The 20,638-nt window shown below is 41.5% G+C and overlaps 2 protein-coding genes across 3 annotated transcripts; one reads left to right on the top strand and one right to left on the bottom strand.

Moving 5' to 3' along the window:
- The first annotated feature begins 549 nt into the window (after positions 1-549).
- Positions 550-4,073, top strand: LOC127566025 (alpha-tocopherol transfer protein-like). The gene is made up of 5 exons (XM_052007350.1): positions 550-1,080; positions 1,150-1,257; positions 3,352-3,496; positions 3,548-3,761; positions 3,826-4,073. Exons 1-5 carry the CDS (start codon positions 806-808, stop codon positions 3,978-3,980), a joined length of 897 nt encoding a protein of 298 aa, XP_051863310.1. The 5' UTR covers positions 550-805; the 3' UTR covers positions 3,981-4,073.
- A 796-nt stretch (positions 4,074-4,869) lies between these two features.
- On the bottom strand, positions 4,870-13,845 carry LOC127566167 (uncharacterized). 2 transcript variants are annotated; one of them, XM_052007922.1, is made up of 10 exons: positions 13,619-13,845; positions 13,204-13,433; positions 11,901-13,027; positions 11,673-11,839; positions 11,526-11,607; positions 9,374-9,554; positions 6,430-9,311; positions 5,507-6,367; positions 5,242-5,447; positions 4,870-5,183 (listed from the first exon to the last, which is right to left on the bottom strand). In XM_052007922.1, the coding sequence occupies exons 3-10, from the start codon at positions 13,008-13,010 to the stop codon at positions 5,180-5,182; spliced, it is 5,493 nt and encodes a 1,830-aa protein (XP_051863882.1). In that variant the 5' UTR covers positions 13,011-13,027; positions 13,204-13,433; positions 13,619-13,845; the 3' UTR covers positions 4,870-5,179. The 2 variants fall into 2 exon arrangements, with proteins under 2 accessions (XP_051863882.1, XP_051863883.1); XM_052007923.1 differs by having other exon boundaries at positions 11,901-13,022.
- Positions 13,846-20,638: the final 6,793 nt, after the last annotated feature.

Raw genomic sequence — 20,638 nt, 5'->3', positions numbered from 1 at the left:
TAAACTATAATAACTTATATAACTAAGAATCTACAGAATTAACTCAATGCGTCTAATCTGAATTTTGTTGTTTAGCTGCAATTAAAAGGAAACTTATTAAGACCCTTGCGAAGTAAAGTTGCAACCGAATTTTGCAGTAAAAATGTATATCACTTATACGTAATGGTGTCCGATGTGGTTGAATAACAACAACATCGTTTCCCAGGGGAGTTTCATATTAATCAGTGAGGCGTTTCGCGATGTCGAGCGAGTGAGCGAGCTCCAGGGCCAATTCTCGAGCACACGCCAAGCGTTTATAATAGGCCATCATAAAAAATATGAAAAACAATAATAACTACATTACTCTCGTTGCTGGACGGCGGCGAGTATCAGATATTACACAACCGAAAAATTTAATGATAGTTTGAAAGAGGTAAAAACGGAAAAACTTGAATTTTCACGCAAGTGCATGATGGAAGTGAAATGATCAAGTGAGCGAGTGAGCGAGTCAGTGGAGAGTAGGCAACCAGTTGCAGTTTTCCTCCTCGATCCGAAAGAGCAACAACAACGAAACAACAGTCGAAATTACTATCACGTCACACAGAGGCGGTAGGTGGAAGGTGGCAGCGGCTGCTGAGGGAACGGGCAACCAGTTTCACTTGCGAAAGCAAACAGCTTCAATTTCAATTTCAATTTCATTCGAGAGTCGACCGTCGATAGTGGGAAACGCGTTTTTCAGCAGCAGCAACGTCTCGCCAAAAAAAATAAAAGTATCTTTAAGTATTTTGTGTTGTGCCAAGTTGCCAATAAATCAAACTGTGCTGAAATGAAGGAAGCCGATCTGGATGAACAATATGCTCGCTTTCCAGAGATTAAGCGTGCCGAGGTGCAAAAGTTTGTCGATTGGATACACGCCCAGCCGCACATCTCCGCCCACTTCTCAGAGGGCGAGGCTCTGCACTTTTTCTATGCCTGCAAATACAGCATGGAAGTGGCCAAACAGGTCCTGGACACGAATCTGACGGCTCGCACCCATTTGGACGACTTCTTTGTGAACCTGGATATCGAGTCCAATGAATTGAAACGCGCCATGAAAACGGTGTAAGTTCAGAGCTCATAAATTATCCTGTGGCACCGTTGTACCTCAACAAACTAAACTTGTATCTGCAGATCGGTTGTGCCGTTGCCAGGAACCACGCCTGAGGGATACCGCGTTATTGTGGGCAAACTGTCCGATTTAACTACCGCAAACTTCAACTACGCCGACGTCATGAAACTGTAAGCTATAAAATGTATAATGCAAGATTACAGTATGAGTCGAACTACAAGTAATTTTGTATAGCTTTGGAAGATTTTTATACCCGCTACCCATAAGAAGGAGTCTATTATAACGTTGTGTCTCCAGAAAGTGTATGTTACAGGCATCTCCGTCCCTATAAAGTATTTATTTATTCTTGATCATCATCAACAACCGAGACAATATAGCCATGTTCGCCTGTTTGTCTGTCCGTCCATAAGAATACTTGAGACTCTAGAAGAGATAGGGATATCATTATTTTCCGACCCCGCAAATCGATAAAAATCGAATAGCAAGTGTAATATTGAAGTTAGATTTTCGGTAAATACCTGCCTGCAAATTTTATTAACAACCTGGTATATTTTGCACTCTATGGTATATTTTAAATGTAGTACGAAATACCTTATATAGCCTAGTCGAGCTCACTCGATTTAGCTTTCTTATGGTACTTGTTTTTTGATTTCCTAACCTGAACAAAACAACAATTGGTTTTTAAACCTCCATATTGTATCCAATTTTTATACCCGCTACCCATAGGGTAGAAGGGTATTATAACTTATTGTGCCGACAGGAAATGTATGTAACAGGTAGAAGGAGGCATCTCCGACCCTATAAAGTATATATATTCTTGATCAGCGTCAACAGCCGAGACGATATTGCCATGTCCGTCTGTCCGTCTGTGTGTCTGTGTGTCTGTGTGTCTGTCCGTCTGTCCGTCCGTCCGTATGAACACCTAGATCTTAGAGACTATAAGAGATAGAGCTATAATTTTTTTCGACAGCATTTGTTATGTTTGCACGCAGATCAAGTTTGTTTCAAATTTTTGCCACGCCCACTTCCGCCCCCGCAAATCAAAAAAATCGAATAACAAGCGTAATTTTAAAGCTAAAGCTGCGAATTATAGTATATACAATAAATACTATAGTAGTTATAATTCCTGAAAATTTGGTTGCGATTAGATAAAAATTGTGGAAGTTATAAAGAAATACTTTTGTATGGGCAAAAACGCCTACTTACTAGGGGTCTGAGTTGCTTTGGCCGACAATCTAGCACATTGTGCCGTCTATGGTATATTTTGAATGGTGTACTATATCGATATTCCAAACATACCTTTTGGTATATTCTTAGTATATTTTAGTATATTTGCAGTATATTCGGTATATTTTGAGAATAATACCGCAAAATATATTGCTTTTAATCAAATTGGGTAGCGGGTATCTCACACTCGAGTACACTCGACTGTAGCTTTCTTACTTGTTTTTTTATGGTCTTTAGCACAAAATTCATAAAACTGTTAGCTTTGTCTTTTTATTAACGTGACAATTTGTAAAACTGAATTGGTTTTTTAACTTAAAAATTTTATTTACGAATACAATTCTCTTTTTTGAATTTGCTAAATTGTTCAGATTCTAAAAGTCAATATGTTCCTGAATTTCCAATTTTATTAGGATACTTTGTGTACTTTTAAGAGTTGTAAGTAATCATAAATTTGTTATTGGAGATAAAATGAAAGAGTATTTAAATACTTAGCTTAGATAAAGGAACAAATAATGCTCACTATTTAGCTTAAGTTGCCAACGTCATTAGCAATCAATTAATCAATTAAATGTGCTCGTAATTGTCATTAAAAAACGATCCACACAAAAGCTATAAATATGATTTACAGTCTATTGCAGGTATATACTCGTAGTAAGTTTAGAGTACTTAAAGCTATTACCAGCTTACGTGCACTTACAAGTCCAGTATTTTGAAATTCGAATGTCGTTGTTATGACAGCGAGGGATCAAAGCGAGAGATCAAAGTACCTAAGGTCGTAGTGTGTTAGTGAAAACGTCAGCTTAACTATAAACACGCATCATAGCGGCATGTCCAGATACAGATACAGATACAGATACGAATATATCTGGTAACAGATACAAGTATCACAGTTTGTGAATACGCAAAAAAGCAGCTTTCAGCTTAATGATTAGCAATTAAGTTGGTTAATATAATGACAATGGTTGCGGGGTTAATTAATTATTTGTTCTATTAATAGTTTAACTATTATTTGTGTTCCCTTTTCATTTTATTTTTAGCTACTGCATGATATTCGATTTTTGGATGTACGAGGATGGAATTCAAAAGGGCCATGTGATTGTCATCGATCTCAAGGGCTGCTCTCTAGGTCACGTGGCGCGCATTGGATTGTTGCAAATGAAAAAGTTCCTCTTCTATCTTCAGGTAAGTTAAAAATAATATTAGTAAAATCATATATTAACAGTTTTCCTTTAGGAAGCAGCAGCTTTAAGGCTTATTGGCTTTCACTTTATCAATATTGTACCCTTTATGGACAAGATAATGGCTCTGATGACTCCGTTTATGAAAAAGGAACTCACTTCCATTTTGTATATGCACAGCGATCTGAATGAATTCTTTAAGTTTGTGCCCCAAAAGATGCTACCCAAGGATTACGGAGGACCACTAGAGGAGATGTGTGTGGCCAAGGGTAATAATTTATTAAATAATTCTCGTTTCACTTGTACTTTAAATTAATATATTTTTTTTTATAGAGCTTTACAATCAGAAATTAATGGATAATCGCAAACAGATGCTCGAGTTTGAGACAAGACATCAGGTCAATGAGAAACTCCGACCTGGCAAGCCAAAGAACGCCTCCGATCTGTTTGGCATCGAGGGTAACTTCAAGAAATTGGATATCGATTGAGCAAACCTATGCAAGTTGCAACAAGTAATTAAAATACAATCTGGTTTTGTTTTCTTGGTGTAAGATGCGTAGCTAATAAATGTTGATATTGTAAAAAAATGTAATGTGAATTATTTTGGAAGAGCCTTAAAATCTATTAATGCCAGTCTATAGTCCTAGTTAGATGGTTGACGATTAACAACTAAAAAAGTCCTTTGCCGAAAAAATACTTATATCTCATATATCCTGCCGCAGGACAAGTATTGCTAGGATTGCAAGTACCAACTTTATAGATCTGCATCAAAAAATATGACGTCATATAAGAATCCAACACTTGTAATTTTTTGGCCCGCTGCCCAAGAGAAAGAGGTAAAATTTTCAAATTGCAGGATAACTCAAGAACTACAAGGACGATTTGAATGTCCTTTGGCACGGTAGTAGATGTCATCAATAGTTATCGTTTGACACAGGACACGCAAGGATCGGACAGGATACGCCGGAGATATTCGCTATTTTATGTATACAAAAAAGTCCTTGTAAATTGGCCGTTTGTAGGACATTCGTCCTTTTTATCATGTCAATTGGTTTATATTGATTAGAGCTATCATTGTGCCAAAGGACATCACAATCGTCCTTCAAATGGCCGAGATACGGCAGATTTTTTAGTTTTTGACCATTTTTTATATGCCTACCCCTTGAAAAAATTGGAGGTAAATTTTTTGAATCACCTGCAAAATCCTTGAATGCCAATCGATAGTCCTGGTTACTACGATTACAAAAAGGTATGTCCTTGTCACATCTTTGAGGATTTGACTGAGTTATGACTAAAAATAAGCTATAACTTTGCTATATCTCCTCGCATTTTAAGGAACATGGATTCATAGGATCGTCAGGACTAAAAAATTAAATATTTTTAAAAGTTACATTTTATTATTGTGTTGCTGATCGTTGAAATTAGGTCTTCATCCTTCATTGTTACTGCTTAGAGCTACTCCTTATCTACACGTACATAAGTATGTTGATGAGTTTGATACACTGAATGAATGTACAAATGGTTGAAATGAGTTTCTTAGCAAAAGCTTAAATATGCTAAAAATAGGTATAGTCATAAGTCCATCTTATGGTTTGACATAAATTACGTTTACAAGCTACATATGCGCTTAATTTAGTTTTTAGTTTGCCTTTCATACTAATTTACAATTTCCGTCACAAGGAGTCCTTCATCTGCAATACAAAGCATTTTAATACATATTCTTAATTTTTTTAACCAAGTTAAGCTTACTGTGGAAAAACGTGATTAATTTGATTGTGACGCATGGTCTGTGCATTATTGTTGTTGCTGTTGTTGCTTAGCTGACTGTTGGGCTGAATGTTGCGCATACGATTGTTGTTCTTTGTCGAGTTGCGACCTGTTGGCTTTGGAACCTGCTTATGATGCTGCTCCGATATTAGACCGAATGAGCCAGCATTGCTTACAGTGATGGGTAACTAATATATAAAATGGATTACTTAATATGCATAGATTAAGTTAAGTAGTTGATGCTTACAGGTATATTGTAACGCTGCACAGGAATTGGCTGCGTCTGCTTGGACGCGTAATTCAAATTGTTGCGTTGCCCAGGCATGAGGTTGTTGCCAATTTGTGATGAGTTTGAAGGCGTTATGAGTGTAACGGGCGATACAATATTGTTGTTGCTGGGCGACGGCACTGTTGTGGGCAACGAGACGGGACGCAGAAACGTGTTGTTGGGAAGCTTGAGCACCTCAGTGCTGGGCGGCGGCGGATTGACTAGCGAAATCATCGACTGATGCGTCGACCACTTCTTGCTGCCGCTAGGAGCGACATTTATCCCTTGCGTTCTATTCATCTGCTGACCAGGACTTGTTGCATTGTTGGCGACAGTCTTTTGCTTGCCACGCGGTGTCTCTGCATGCATCGATGGCGGCACCTGCGATTGCTGCTGCTGTTGTTGTTGCTGCTGAGCCGTGGACTGCGCTTGCAACGTGGCCGCTTGGCCACAGCTGGCCGAATGACGTTGCCAGTGCATTTGCTGGCAGGGATAGTCACAATAGGAGGTATTCCAGCAGCAATAGAGTTGAGCCTCACGCATGCAATTGGCGCACCATTGCTTCTTTTTGGCATCTTCCACAGCACGCATGCGTTCGAGCGTGCTCTGCTGACGCAGCTCACTGAGCACACGCTTGTTCTCTTGCTCGATGGTCTTGCGCATCTCGGAAATCATCAGATCCGTGGAACGTTGCATATCAGCTAATTGACGCTCGTAGTGTTGCTTGATGCGCTCGTTTTCCAATGTCAAGCCAGCGATGCGTGCCTGCAGCACACTTGGTTCACCGCCAGCCAAATCACTCAACGTGTCTTCGATGACGGAAATGAAGTAGTCTGTGATCTGCGTTGAAAGAACATACATATTAATAAGCTCCAACTTTTCGACGATGTCTACATACTCACCTTGTGCGCATTCTCCTTTAGACGCGTCGAAAGTGGTCCAGATTGGGACGGATAGATGTTGGAGCCGTCGGATTGCAGCGGACCTGTGGGACGTGCCGTCAGCTTGGGCGGACCAGAGCGCAGCACCAGCTCACTGAAAGCGGTGGCCACGCCTGGCGTTATGGGCTCACATACCGGCGACTCGCTTACCAATGTATCACTGGGTAAACCATTTAGAGCACTGGCTAACAAACCACCAGGTTCAGCATTTGCTGCAGTTCTTATCGTGGCTGCAGGCGCCGTCGTTGGCGTCGATGTGGTGAGTCCGGCCAGCGGCGGCGGTAGCAACGCGTTGTTCGCATACGCAGGCGGCGGAGCTGGCGCTGGTGGTGGTAAAGGAACCGTTGGCATTGCTGCTGTCGTCTGCAGGGTATTCTTGGATACCGCACGCAGGGGCGGTACAGGTATTGTCATGAGATTGGAATTGCTGAGATTGCTGCTGCTGCCAGCACTGCTGCTGAGACAGTTGCTGTTGCCGCCATTGCTGCTGCGCGGTTCCATGGGTATGACCACCATATTTGACTTTAGCAGACTTGTTGTGGCTGACTGTGGTGGCGGTGGAGGTGGCGATGTTGTGGAGCCCAGGCATTTGTCGCTCTTCACACGAAGCTGTTGTGCCACTGGCGATTTCTGTGATTGCGTCTTGGGCGATGCTTGCGGTGTGGGTCGTTGACTATTGTTTGCCTGCTTTGGCGAGGGAGACGACGACGGCGATGGCGATGGTGAAGCTGAAGGTGGTGTCTGTGAGGGCGACATCGCTGAGGCAGGCAATGGACCATGTGGCACACCGCGCAAGGCATTGCGCTTGCTTGACTCTGACGATTTTGGCGACTGCTTCTGGCTCAATCGTTGAATGGTTGTGTCACCTACAAAGCACACGAAACTATCGCCAGCGGCGTTGGAAACAGTTGAGGCTGCCTCAGCACGGTTGGGCAATGGCGGTGGCGGCATCGTTGGTGCATTTCTGCTGTATGCACCTTGTTCCGTTTCCATTTCATCTTCGCTTAGCACTTCCTCCTTTATCTTAATGCCAGCGGGAACTTCACTTGCAGCTTCAGTTGGCGCAGCTGCTGTCGATGAAGCAGACTTTGCGCGCTCCGTTGGTTCTGTGGCCACAGGTTCCGCATTTGCTTCAGGAACTGTTGATGTTGCAGGCTCAGGTTGCTGTTGCTGCACCAGCTGCAGTGCTTGTTGCTGTTGCTGCTGCAATTGCAGTGCTTGTTGCTGTTGCTGCTGCAGTTGCAGTGCTTGTTGCTGCTGCTGCAGTTTCAGTGCTTGTTGCTGCTGCTCCAGTTGCAGTGCTTGTTGCTGCTGCTCCAGTTGCAGTGCTCGTTGCTGCATCGCTTGCTGTAATTCCTCTGTGGCCGATAATGGTTCTGTTGCCGGAGTTGTTTCCTCGCTATCTTCTGCCTCTGATAAGACTTCTTTTTTGATCTCCACAAAGGGTACAACTTTGCTTATGAGCTGTTGCTGTTGTCGCTCCACAGCACGCTGCTTGGCTACCGTTTCATCCAAAGTTGGTTCCACTGGCTTCGATGTTGCTACTCTTGGAGATGATGTTGATGTAGCTGCTGTTGCTGGAGATGCTGTTACTCCTGCTGATGGTGGGGGCGCTGTTAATAATGTGGTTGCTGTAGCAACTGGTGATGTTTCTGCTGCTGTTGCAATTGTTGCCGCTTGTTGCTGCTCGCGAGGAATCTTCGTTATGGTCACACCTTGACGTCGTCTAACCAACTCTACCACCGAGACAACTGCAGGACTGGCTTCATTTTGAGTTTGTTCAGCAGCTGCTTGTTCCACGTCTGGTTTTTGGGACTCCGTGTCGGACTCTTTTTCATCTTTAGGTTGTTTGGCAAGCTCTTCTGGTTCCACAGCTGCCGAATCCTCTTGCACCTGCTTTCTGGCATGCTTAGTACGTCGCTTGTGCTCCATTGTTAGGCCCTGTTGACTCGTCTCGCTGCTGGCATCGCTCTGGGAATGTTTGCGCTTGATGCTGCTGGTTGCAATAATGTCTGAGGAGGGCAAGCACATCAGCTTGGCTGAGGTCTTGCATGTTCCGAGGGATTTGCGTTTCAGCACCACTGTGCAACCGCGAGACTCTCTTAGTGCATCGCCAACTCTTGGTATAACCTCATAGTTGCTGCTCTTGGGCTTGGGTGACTCACTGGTAGCTACTTGCGATGGTGGCGGTGGCGGTGACTCAGTTTCCTGGGTGGATTTCTTGATGGGACTACCAGATGGATCTGATTCATTACCCGACTCGGTTGCCTTTGTCTTCTTGACAATGGAGAGCTTGTCGCCAGCAGTCTTTCGAATGAGAAACTGCAGTGGCGTCTTGTTGGCCGGTTCCAAATGTTTGTTCAGATCATCGGTGACGCCAGGCATCATTTCCTCCAATTGCTGTTGCTCTTCTAGCGGATCATAGGGTTTGCGATAGGGTGCATAATTAAAGCTGCCAATTTTACTCTTGATATGTTCAATGTGTACTTCCACCTCGCGAATGCATTCGGCCAAATCTCGCGCCGACCGGCGACTTGTCTGTGTATTAGGATCCTGGGCACAATACAAAAAGCAATCCTTCACCGGCACATTGGCACGATCGTGTTTGCCAAAGAATCGCACATTGACCACAGCATTAGGGCCATTGCCCATAGCCTTGGCTGGCCAATAGGGAAAGCCTTTCAGCTTGGCCCAGAGTAACAGATGCGGATGTGTGCACACCTTGACGAACCATTCATCACTCGAGTTGGCATTCAAATAGCACTCTGCGCACGTATCAATCTCATTGGCCTCCTGTCGACAAATCTTCACCACCGCTTTGGAGGCTTGTTCTGCCTTCACATCTATTAAAGAGAGAGAAACGTTGTCTTAACATGGGGATAATCTAATTACTGACAACACTCACCACCAGTGTCCAAAATGAGGGTATTGTGCTGTATCCACTTGACCTCGCTGAGAAACTCATCGGAGCTGTTAAAGGCGCGACTCTTGATGCGCTCGGATAAACTTTCGAAGCTCACCGGATTCGCAAAGAATTTTTTGTAGTTTTCCGGCAGCACTTCCTGCGGCGCTCGCAGTTTGTGAACCTGTGATAAAAAATAAAATAAAAGAAAAACAATATGAAAAAAGAGCGCCAATCACATGAGTATTTATTTGTAGCAGCTGGGAGTCCAATTGGCGAATTCGCCGTTAAAGAGCGCGGCGAAGAGAGTCGTGCCAATTCTATAGTAAACAAACAAGTTTGACAGGCAAAACAACAATAGTAGACACGTCGCAGCGAAGAGCGGTAAAATACTTGGCACAACAACAACAATATGAATAAGACGACAAAGAGGTAGAGGAAGAGCAGCAAAATGTCAGTATGTACATATGTACTCACACCTAAGTGTCTCAGTGTGTGAGCGTGTCTAACCTCAAATTACAAAGCGCACGAAGCAGAATCAGAAGCAGCAACGGTAGAGGCAAATAAAATTGCGCCATTCGACGTCGCCGCCGCGACGTCGTCTCTCCGCCACCACTAACATCATGGTGCCGTTGTTGCGTTGCGGCTGCTGTTGAATTATTTTCTTTCTTCTTCTTCTCTATTTTGCGTGGTTTTTCTTCCTGTTGCCATTCCAATCACACATTTTACATATGCACATACACAGCGGACCAAGAAGCGAAGTTCAGGCGATAGTATCGCGAAGTGCTTGCGAAACAGGGCGATGCAACTGATGAAAAATTAATGATGCACGAGGGAAACGCGCAACATTATTGATGGTACAAAATGTATAAAAGAAACTTTAAGTATTGAAAATTTTATAAGACCATCTACATATTTCAATCGAAGACATTTTTCAATGTTTTGAAGTTGCATTACAAGTGTAATATAACTGGTTGTGAATTTAGTTAACCTATCGTATAAATTGCGATATACACCCGCTGGGTATTTCGTTAGGTTTGTCTGTGCGTGCGATTGCACTGATGAATGAATGTTTATGTCCGTGTAAACATGTGCTTATGCATTACACTGTTATATAAGTACCTACATACATACTTATACATTTATATATATGTATGTGTATGTACATTTGTGTGTTGAATTGCTTGTCCATTTGGCTGTGGCTTGGACTTTGTAATTGTTTTTAACGCTCTTCGCTAGCGATGTGACGACCGAAGGCAGTAACATTAAATTAATTAATTAATTCCTCGCACATTTTAAGCATATTTAACGGACAAAACGGAAAAGTGGCATTAATTAGATTCTTTATGGGTTTCTCAGCTAACCACAGACTAGAGATACAGACAGAGAGAATGAGAGAGAGCAGGAGCTTCTGTTTCATGTTTAAGCATAATATTGTGCCCATTTACGAGTGGGAAAACAAATGCCCCAAATAATATCTCAAGCTTCCATTAAGATGTGTAAGAATTCGCAGAAAGAAGAGCACACAAAGTAAAATTAAATATGTGCTCATAAGTTGTAAACATTATTTCCAAAATTCGCTGTATTCTGTACGACGTCTGAATATGTACATAGAAGCCATTTAATTCACTCACAAATGAGCTGATAACTGCAATTAACTTAACTCGGTTAATCAGCTGTACAGCACACGTGTTGGTGGAGATCTAATTAGCTAACTTTAGTATTGTCTATCAGTAGCACATTCAATAATGTATGGGGGGAGGTGCAGAAAAAGCAACGAGAACGAGTGCGGGACATTTTCAGGTGTCTACACATACAGCGCTTCGTCATCGCCTAAAGAGAGCGACAACGAGCGAGAGAGCACGCCACGTATGTAGGTGGAAATGGAGAGCGTCAACTGAAGACAATTGCTGTACACACATGTACACGTATGCAAATGCTTTGCAAGTGTATGTGCATTCACTGTATTTGCGATTTATTATTGCTGTGTGTGCGCAAATAATTTCGCGTGATTTTCGAAATGAATGCGAACTAACAGATAATGAGAATCACGATCGGGATATAGTATGTACCTACGTACATGCACATACATATGTTTGGATGTACATATAAAAGTACTTATACTAGAATTGTCTGTTGGAAGTACTTTACTCACCCCACGCACAAGTTTCATGCGCTCAAGCGCAAAGGAGAGCAGTTGGCTGAGCAGATCCCCGGATACGTCGCTACGTCGTGACCTGCAATGCACAAAGGAGCTTTAGAATCTATGCGAAGCAAACATAATGCTAGTTGCCCTTTTTACCGCTTGGGGGCGCTTTCGATGAGCACACACTCCGGACACTTCCAGGTGTCATCGAACTTTGTCGATGCAGGACGCACACAAAATGAGTGATAGGAACGCAGGCATTTGGAGCATGGCATCAGTTTGCCGCAGTCGCGACATTTCCAGCAGAACGGATCCCAGCCAACCTACAAACAGAAATGCCGATTAATATATCGATAGTATGTGTATGATATCGATAACACATACTCTGGGTGGCGGCTGCCAACGTTCGTCGAGTCGCTGCTCAATCTCTTCGCTGGCATTCTGTGTCTTCGCCTCACTGATGTCCGAATACATGGAGATGTTGGCGTCCGTGTCAGCCGTTGAACTGGTGCGTCTTTCGACGCTATCCGCTTCCGCCAGCTGCGTCGCTGGTCCATCTAAAGTATCGTTGATCACTCGATCGAGAAACGCGTTATGTTTCCGAGCAAATTCCTCGTTCTCGGAGCGCAGATTGCCGCGACGTGGTTGATGCTCCTCGCTGCTGCGCGAAACGGTTTTGCTACGACTGCGAAAACGTTCTCTTATGCCATCTACAAAGCTGCGCCTGGCCGGATTACTATTGCTTTCCTCGCTCACACTCAGCTGGTCGCGGCCCAGTACACAGTAGCCCATATCGTCGTAGGCCACCGAATAGTTGCGTTTCTTTTTCAGCGTCTTCTTCTTGCCCACCTTCTTCAACTCTGAATCTTCTTGCCACTCCGTATCCGAATCGCACATTGGTGCCGGAATGCTCTTGCTGCGCTTTAACGCCATCTTCATCCTGCCGGCTCGCTCTGGACTCTCCGCTTCGGCGGGCAGTGTATTCGAAAGTCCGCCTACCGACTGCTTTATGAGCTGTGCGGCAACTGCTCGAGACTTGCGTCGCTTGAGCTTCAATCCATCGGACACGTAGCCGGTGAGCACCTTGGACTCATTGTGTGAACGCTGCAATGCAATCATCTCCTTGGGCACTCGCCTGTCCTTGGGCGTCGATGTGTTAGCGGGTTTCAGTTCACTCATCTGTTGTTGTTGTGGTTGTGGCGTCGTGGAGACCTTGGTGATCTTCATGGTAAGGGAGGCATGGCCAACAACAGCAGCTGTTGTCGTTGCCGCTGGCCAAGCATTCGAGCTGGACGAGTTGCTGCCGCCGTTAGCGGAACCAGGTGGCGAACTGACCACATACTTCGAACGCTTGAGAGGCGCAGCTTGTTGTTCCATGTCATGGCCAGCCGACGACAGCAGAAGATGCGGCGGGGGGCTGTCAATGGCGGACGTGGCTTCATAGATGGGACGCGGTATCGACTTGGCGCTGTCGTCGTCGTCACTGCTATCCATGTGGCAGGCAAACTTCACTGCAAAAAGAGGTAATTATGAATAAAGATAACGATAAAAATAGATCGAAAAATATAGCATGTACAACAGCAGTTTGATCGAAGCAATCAAAATGGTTGTTTCGTTAAGAAACCAAATTAACGAGTGCCGCATTCGTTGAAAGAAAGAAATTGACGGGACGCGGCGTAGTACTCACCAGGGCGTCGATTTACTGCTTATACATACTAGAAGAGAGCAGCATAAGTTCACTTTGGTAGAAAATAGTTTTTGTTTTAGTTTTTCAGCTTCCGCTTTGATGCTCGTTTACGATTTCACGCTTTTGCTGCTCTTAGCGAACCAACGAATCATGCACTGCGTTTTCTCCCATTCGCTTTTCTCTGTCTCGTCTCTTTGTTGTTGTTGTTGTTTTTGTTGTGCGATGTGCAACTGCAAATATTGTATACAAGATAAAAACAATTGAACACTACGACCATTTGTTATACAGACACAGCCACAGGCATGCAGAGTTATGTACACTGTACATATTGTTTTACCTGCATATGTTTAAGTGAGACTATATGCATGTGTGTGTGTCCATGTGCATGCCAAACGATAATCACTTTTGGTCTTACCAATTTCTTTTAGATGATTTTCTGCCAACTGTTCACGCGTAATTAAAGTCCACGTTGTTTTTGTTGTTGTCGTCCATAAGTGTTAGATCACATTCCTTATGAATACATTGGATTTCTTATTTATTGTTGATATTTTTACATTTAATCTGCTGATTTTTGCATTACATTTAGCAGCTAGCAATTTGCCGCACACAAAAAAACCAATCTCAATGCGTCGGCAATACGACTGAAAATGAATTCGCCTCAAAATCGTTATTCGCCTGTGTCAGTCAGATGTTGACGGTGCTTACGTTCTCTCTCAATTCGTAGGCTAGCACACGCTCTCTCTCGCTCTTGTATTTGTTTTGCCAGTGGTGGAAATCTCTTAGCAATTGCGGCAGATTGCCGCTCTCTTAATGCAGGCAGCCCATGTGTTGGCATACTCGGCATTGATTATAATTCCTGAGTATTGAGAGTATTGTTGTGTACACACAGTCATACATGCATACATACATAAACATATACAATATATATTAATACATATGTTAAGAAGTTTATGCTATGTACATATGCATGAACGAATAATTCATCTTTGTGCATTAAGATATTTTTACTGTATGCCCATAGGATGAATTGTAATAAATTATTTAAAATATATGGAATTCAATATATGTATGTACATACATATGTATATATATTTGCAAATTGCTCTCTTAATTGTTCTGAATGACAACATTTTTTCAAACAGACTATTTATCTTATAATGCAAATTAATTTTAATTATCATATATTTTAAAAAAATGGGTCATAAAAAATTGCTTATATTCGAGATGCATTTTCTTTCTGCAAATTTATTTCGTCGACAAAATGTTTATATGATTATTATTTTTAAAAGTGTTTTTAATTTGTTAAAAAAAATCGTTAACGTATTTCGTACATTTTTTTATGTTTTATTTATTAAAAAGTGATTGAACAGTTGAAACTGAAAGTACTATTTCAGACACAATATAATAATAACAACAAACAATAATAACTATAAATAGCAAATTATAAATTCCGAATTCATTGCGAATTCCAACGATGATGATTTTAGATAAAAATAGATTAAAACTTTAAGAAAAATGAATTTTAACTACTAGTAGCTCAAATAAATGCTTTACTCACCTTTGTCTCTAAAGGTAATATAAACAAGTAAGAAAGTTACAGTCGAGTGTGCTCGACTGTGAGATACCCGCTACCCATTTTTAATAAAGGCAAAATATTGCGGTATCATTTTCAAAATATACCGAAAATACTAAAAAATACTAAAAATATACCAAATGTCATGTTTGGTATAGTGTAATATAGCTTTAAAATTACACTTGTTATTCGATTTTTTTAATTTTCGGGGGCGGAAGTGGGCGTGGCAAAAATTTGAAACAAACTTGATCTGCGTGCAAACATAACAAATGCTGTCAAAAAAAAAATTATAGCTCTATCTCTTATAGTCTCTGAGATCTAGGTGTTCATACGGACGGACGGACGGACGGACAGACGGACATGGCTATATCGTCTCGGCTGTTGACGCTGATCATGAATATATATACTTTATAGGGTCGGAGATGCCTCCTTCTACCTGTTACATACATTTCCTGCCGGCACAAAGTTATAATACCCTTCTACCCTATGGGTAGCGGGTATAAAAACTTGTTTTCCGGATCAACTCCACTCAATTCCTTTCATTTTTGAATTGTTACAAATCTGTTGACAGCTCTTGATCCTAAGCAATCTGTACGCAATTGGGAAATTCTTGAAAAACTTAATTTAACTTTTGCGTCAGTCGCAAAAGCGTTTCAACAGCCTTCTTGACTAAATGCACTAAATAAGAGCAATTTTCATATATTCATGACGAGTGATAAGCTGCTGCTGTTGCTCCTGCTGCTTGGGGACCCTCGGTCGAGAAACAAAGGTTGCCCCACTTGAACCCCATGCATAAAGGTTCCACTTAAGCAGTCCTCACACGCTTCTAGTATATATGTACATACATACATACATACACATATGTGTGTAATATATATATTGTACCTGCTGTTGGGCTGGTGGCAACATGTCAATAAATGGAGATTACTAACATAATTTGTATTCCAAAATCCAAAAACTGTTAAAAAAGTTGCTCGGCCTCTTTTGCTTTCGCTTTTTGTTGTTTTTGTTTTTTGTGCTGCCAAAAGTTTTTTGTGCTTTTGCGGGAGTGTTCCTCGGGGAGCAATTCGGTTAATATTTGGAACATAAATTTGCAAACGAAGCACTTTAATCAATGCTCAGCCAAAGGGGGCGCGGGGGCATGCCACATGCCGCACACAAACAAACCATGCGTATGCGGTGCAATGCACCTAGTAGCAAAGGGGCATATTGATTTACTAAGATTTGCCAATCATAAACTGTGGAACAATTGATGTTTGCTTCGATTTGCAATCGATTATTGATATTGCCAGCAAATGCAAATGGAATACATAAAAGTAGCCAGAGCTTAGTTTAGTTCAATGAACGAATGTCCTTTTCGCTAGCATATTTATGAAAAAGTAACTTAGAGAGGAGACCACTCCAGGATATATTGAGAGTGTGATTTTAAAGCAGCAACGTTTGTCTGCAGCTGCAGAGATGGATGCCATTTATTACACATATTGAATTTCATTTAGTCGAATCTTGTGAGCCTGTGCCTCTGGCTCTGTAACTCTGGCTAACTTGCATAATCGCTTGCATTGAATTTATAGAAAGTCTTGCACCACCTGAGCCCCACAACGTTAGAGAAGGAGAGAGAGAAGGAGAGAGAGAGAGAAGCCCACTCGAGTGACCAGCTAGGCATTGGCAATTATTGAGCGGTTGCCAAGTGAAGGCATAAAATGAGCGCACATATTGCCAGGCAGAACGAAACTGCTTGCTTCTCCTGCTTGCTGCCTCCTCGACTGTGGGCGGAGCACAGAAACAAGAGCAATAACTGTTTGGCAAACAGATTTATTTTAGCTGGCTGCCCCGGCATTGTTGTTGTTGTTGTTGTTGCTGTTGTTGTTGCCTGCCTACCTACTCCCTGCCTGCCTGCCTGCCTGCCTGCTGCCTGTTGGCATCCTGCTGGCCCAGCTTTGGGCTCGCACAAATATTGGTTTGAAAACTTTCATTGCCACTGCGGCTGCCAGGACACTCAACTGTATGTGTGCTTGTGTGGGTGTGCGGGGGAAGCTAGTTACTGCGCCAGGTTTCCAACATTAAGTGCATGTTTTGGCTGCGCTGCCACCGCATCCACGATTCCAATCTGCCTGCTGCCTGCTGCATGCTGCCTGATGCCTTGTCTGCTGGCTTGACCACAAAAGCGGCAACGTCGCTCTGTCCGGACTCCTGACGGTGCAGTGCATCATTTTTGCATTAGAAAAGTGCCTCGGCTCCATGAACACTGTAAATAAACGTAACATGCCAGCGCCATTCGCAAATCCCCCAACCAAGAGCACCAGCCCAGACCGCAAATTATGCTTGTCAAAAATGAATGTTACATTCGTAACGTAAGGGAGGCAACAAACACAAAAAAAAACAGAGTGCAGAAGGAGCTGCTGCTGCTCCTCGATTGTGAATGTGAATGTGAATGTGGGTGGAGAAGTGTGAGTGGAATATGGGTTTTTGTGGTTGCAAACGGTACGTGCTCAATGCGTTTCAATCTCTGGAGGACTACTCTCCAGCTCACAGGCGCATCCTTCGCAAATGAAGCCAAGCCAAGTCAAGCCAAGCCATTGATGGCTGCCATCCCCGCTCTCTCTCTCTCACTCTGTGTATACGCCATTTGCCATATGTGATGTGGGCTGCTGACTGACTTGGTGGTTTCACATTGCCGCAGTCACCACAGCAGCAACAGCAGCAGCTACAGCAGCAGTTGAAGCGGCGTCAGCGAGCGGAGCCAAACACCGGATGCTGACGTCGTTCTGAAGCAGATGCGAGCAACTTTGACTAAATGTGTTTTGAGTGCATTAAGATGAAAATGTTATTACGCTTTCAGTTGTACGCCCATCTCTTGCTCTTCCTCTTCCCGCTCCTCCTCGAAAGCTTTGCTGGCAGTCATTATTGCAACATTTTGTGAGGTGACGTCTGCAGTGTCACATGGAAGCGGTGGCGGAGATTAAGCGCGGAAATGCTGCAAAATGTGAATTTAGTTGCACAAAAATAAACCAACTAAAAAGAAAATGAAACTACCAAGAAAACCAAAGCAAAAAAAATAACACTCATCATATTGCAAATGAAATGGAAATGAGTAAAGGAAAAGGGAAAACTCTTGACGGAAATTTGCTCACACTTGCAACACTCTCGAAAGTTTGATCAACAAGTGAGAGGATATCCTGTTTGGCCAAATTATGCGGATTAGCTGATGTGTGTCTGTGCTTGTGTCTGTGGCAAGGATAAGTCGCAGGATAAAGTCACAGTCGCCGTCGCAGTCGAAGTTGCAATCTCAATTGGAAAAACAAACAGAGGACAACGCATCAATATGTCATCGAAGGATCTGCAAACATACGCCAATAATTATGCCCGGCTTTATGGCTTCTTTTGTTTCGCATAATTTTTATTGCGTATACATAATAAATAAATTGCGTTGCGTATACGCGACGTGCGCCCATAAATCCCAGACAAAAGGGGGCAAAGGAAAACTCCAGCGAGTGTTTTAGTTTTTCATTCAATTTATTTTATATTTCATTCATTGTGTTCATCATTGTTATTATCTTCATCTATGTTAATATAGTGTGTAGTAAAGCTTGACAATCTATACCAAAGAATAATAATGCTATATTATCATGTATTTTTCGGGTATAGTGCGAATCTTTCTCCAGATGCATTCTCTCTCTCTCTTTCTTTCTAGACAAATGTAAATGAGTGTGTGTGTGTATGAGTCTGTGTGTGTGTGTGTATTATGAATGCTTTAATTTATTCGTTTCACATTTCATTTCGAGTTATGGGGCAGATTGTGAGAGGCTTTTGTAAATTGTTTTTAATTGTAAATTTGGCTAATTCTCAAATTCTCGGTATCAATATGCAAAAATCCAAGCATGCTCCGCTTGCCCTTTGTGTGTGTGTTTGTTCTCTGTGTGTAAAGTGTTAAAGTGAAATATGCAAAATGCCAAAAAAATCATCGAAGCCAGTTTAGAGATGTGAGCATGTCCTTCTATAATATTACACCCAGGGTTCGCTTTTACATACTCGCATTACACAATTTACAGGCTGGCAAAGGCAGGCAATCGACATGCATTTGTTAAGTTAAAAATTGTTCGACAATATTGTTTTCTCCCCTCTACTCGTATGTGTTGTTGTTTTCTTTTGCATATGCATTACATCATCTGAACAAGGTTTTTCATTTGTATTCGCATTTCCATCCATTGCCATTTGCCTTTTTCTATATTTATTTCTATTTTGTAGATTCTTGTGCTTTGCCCTTCACTGCTGCATGTTGTTTATGTAATTGGATGCATTTATTTAATATATGTAGATACGGTTTTTTTTTCGTTCTCTTTTTTTGGTGTGTACATCATTGGCTTCCAATGTGCCTATCCGGCTTTGTGTGCAGCATGTGGCATGTGTGGCAGGCAGCATACTAAGCACAGTAATTAAAATTATATTTGTTACAATCGCTACACGATGCCTTTGCGTATTTAATCTGTCCTGTCCTTCTCCCTAACTGTGTGTGACTCCTGACTGAGTGTGAATGTGAGTGCATGAGTGTGAGTGTGAGTGTGAGTGTATTTTAAAAGCATAGTTTGAATGCTCGCGTTTCTCGATTTGTTTTCTGGCGGTTTCCATCACTTTTTAATTAGTTAAAATTATTTAAAAAGGAATTACAAAGCTTTGCAGCTCTGTTGAGTTATTTGTAGTTTCGTTTAATTGGGTTTTTCGCTATGAATGCTGGATGCAGGTGTAAATATATGTATGTATATATGTACATTGTATACGAAAGCACATACGCAAAAAGGTTTTCTCTTCGTTTTTGTTTTCCTAGTTTTATCTGAATTTCAGTTCCATGCCTAAGAAAAACTCATGAGATAAAACAATAAAGATGAAAATTGATCAATGTAAGATTGTACGATTATGTTTCAATGTTTATTATGTATATATAATATTATCGAAATTATCGAAATGAACCTAAGTAATTCGCAATCCAATTGTCAACTCTATGTATACAGTCAGCTTATTTCTATCGTGCAGCATCTAGGCATTAAGTATACGTATAAACTTTGGAGAACTATGAGATCTGAAGGAAAAAATTCACTATTTACTGACATTTATCGCTATTGTTTCGGTTTTTTCGTTTTTTCGTTTTTTTTATACTTTTTTCATATTATTTTCATTATCTCTTGTATTTTTGTTTTTCGCTTTTGTTTCTTGTTTGCATTGTGTTATTTTGTTGTCATTATTGTTGTTGTTGTTTGTATAACGTGCAATTGAATTACATATGAATGTTTGTCATATGCTATGCGATGCGTTTTGATATCAAAAAACAAAATCCCTTTGAGCGTTTGCCCACAAAATATCAAAAAAGTGGGCGTGTCTCTCTCTGTATGTGTGTGTGTGTGTGTGTAAATATTTGTTTGTTTGTAATCGTAATCGTATTTGCTTGTTCTTAATTCGTTCATTTTGTTCATTTTCTTTTTGTTGTGTATTATAATTTATACTCTATATATATGTATGTATATAAGTAGCATATACTAATGTGTATATATGTGTGTGTGTGTATATTTGTCGTTTATTTATTTATGGATGCAAGTTTTGCAAATCGCAAATAGGTTCCGAGAACATTTAAATCCGCATATGTATTTTACAATTATTCATACATAAATATAGATATACACATACATACATATGTATGTATATACGGGTATGCAAATGGATTTATGTACTGTTAACCGTATTTATGCATGTACTTACATATTATAAATTTATAATTTACATTTACATTATCAAGCTCGAGTTGTAAACATTCTACACAAAAGTTTTATTTGCTGCATTCTGTAGGTTTAGACATAGTATGGGGTTAACCTA

Source organism: Drosophila albomicans, chromosome 2R (genome assembly GCF_009650485.2).
Source record: "Drosophila albomicans strain 15112-1751.03 chromosome 2R, ASM965048v2, whole genome shotgun sequence".
NCBI lineage: Eukaryota > Metazoa > Arthropoda > Insecta > Diptera > Drosophilidae > Drosophila > Drosophila albomicans.
Note: the sequence above shows the minus strand (reverse complement) of the source record. Positions and strands in the feature narration are given on the sequence as shown.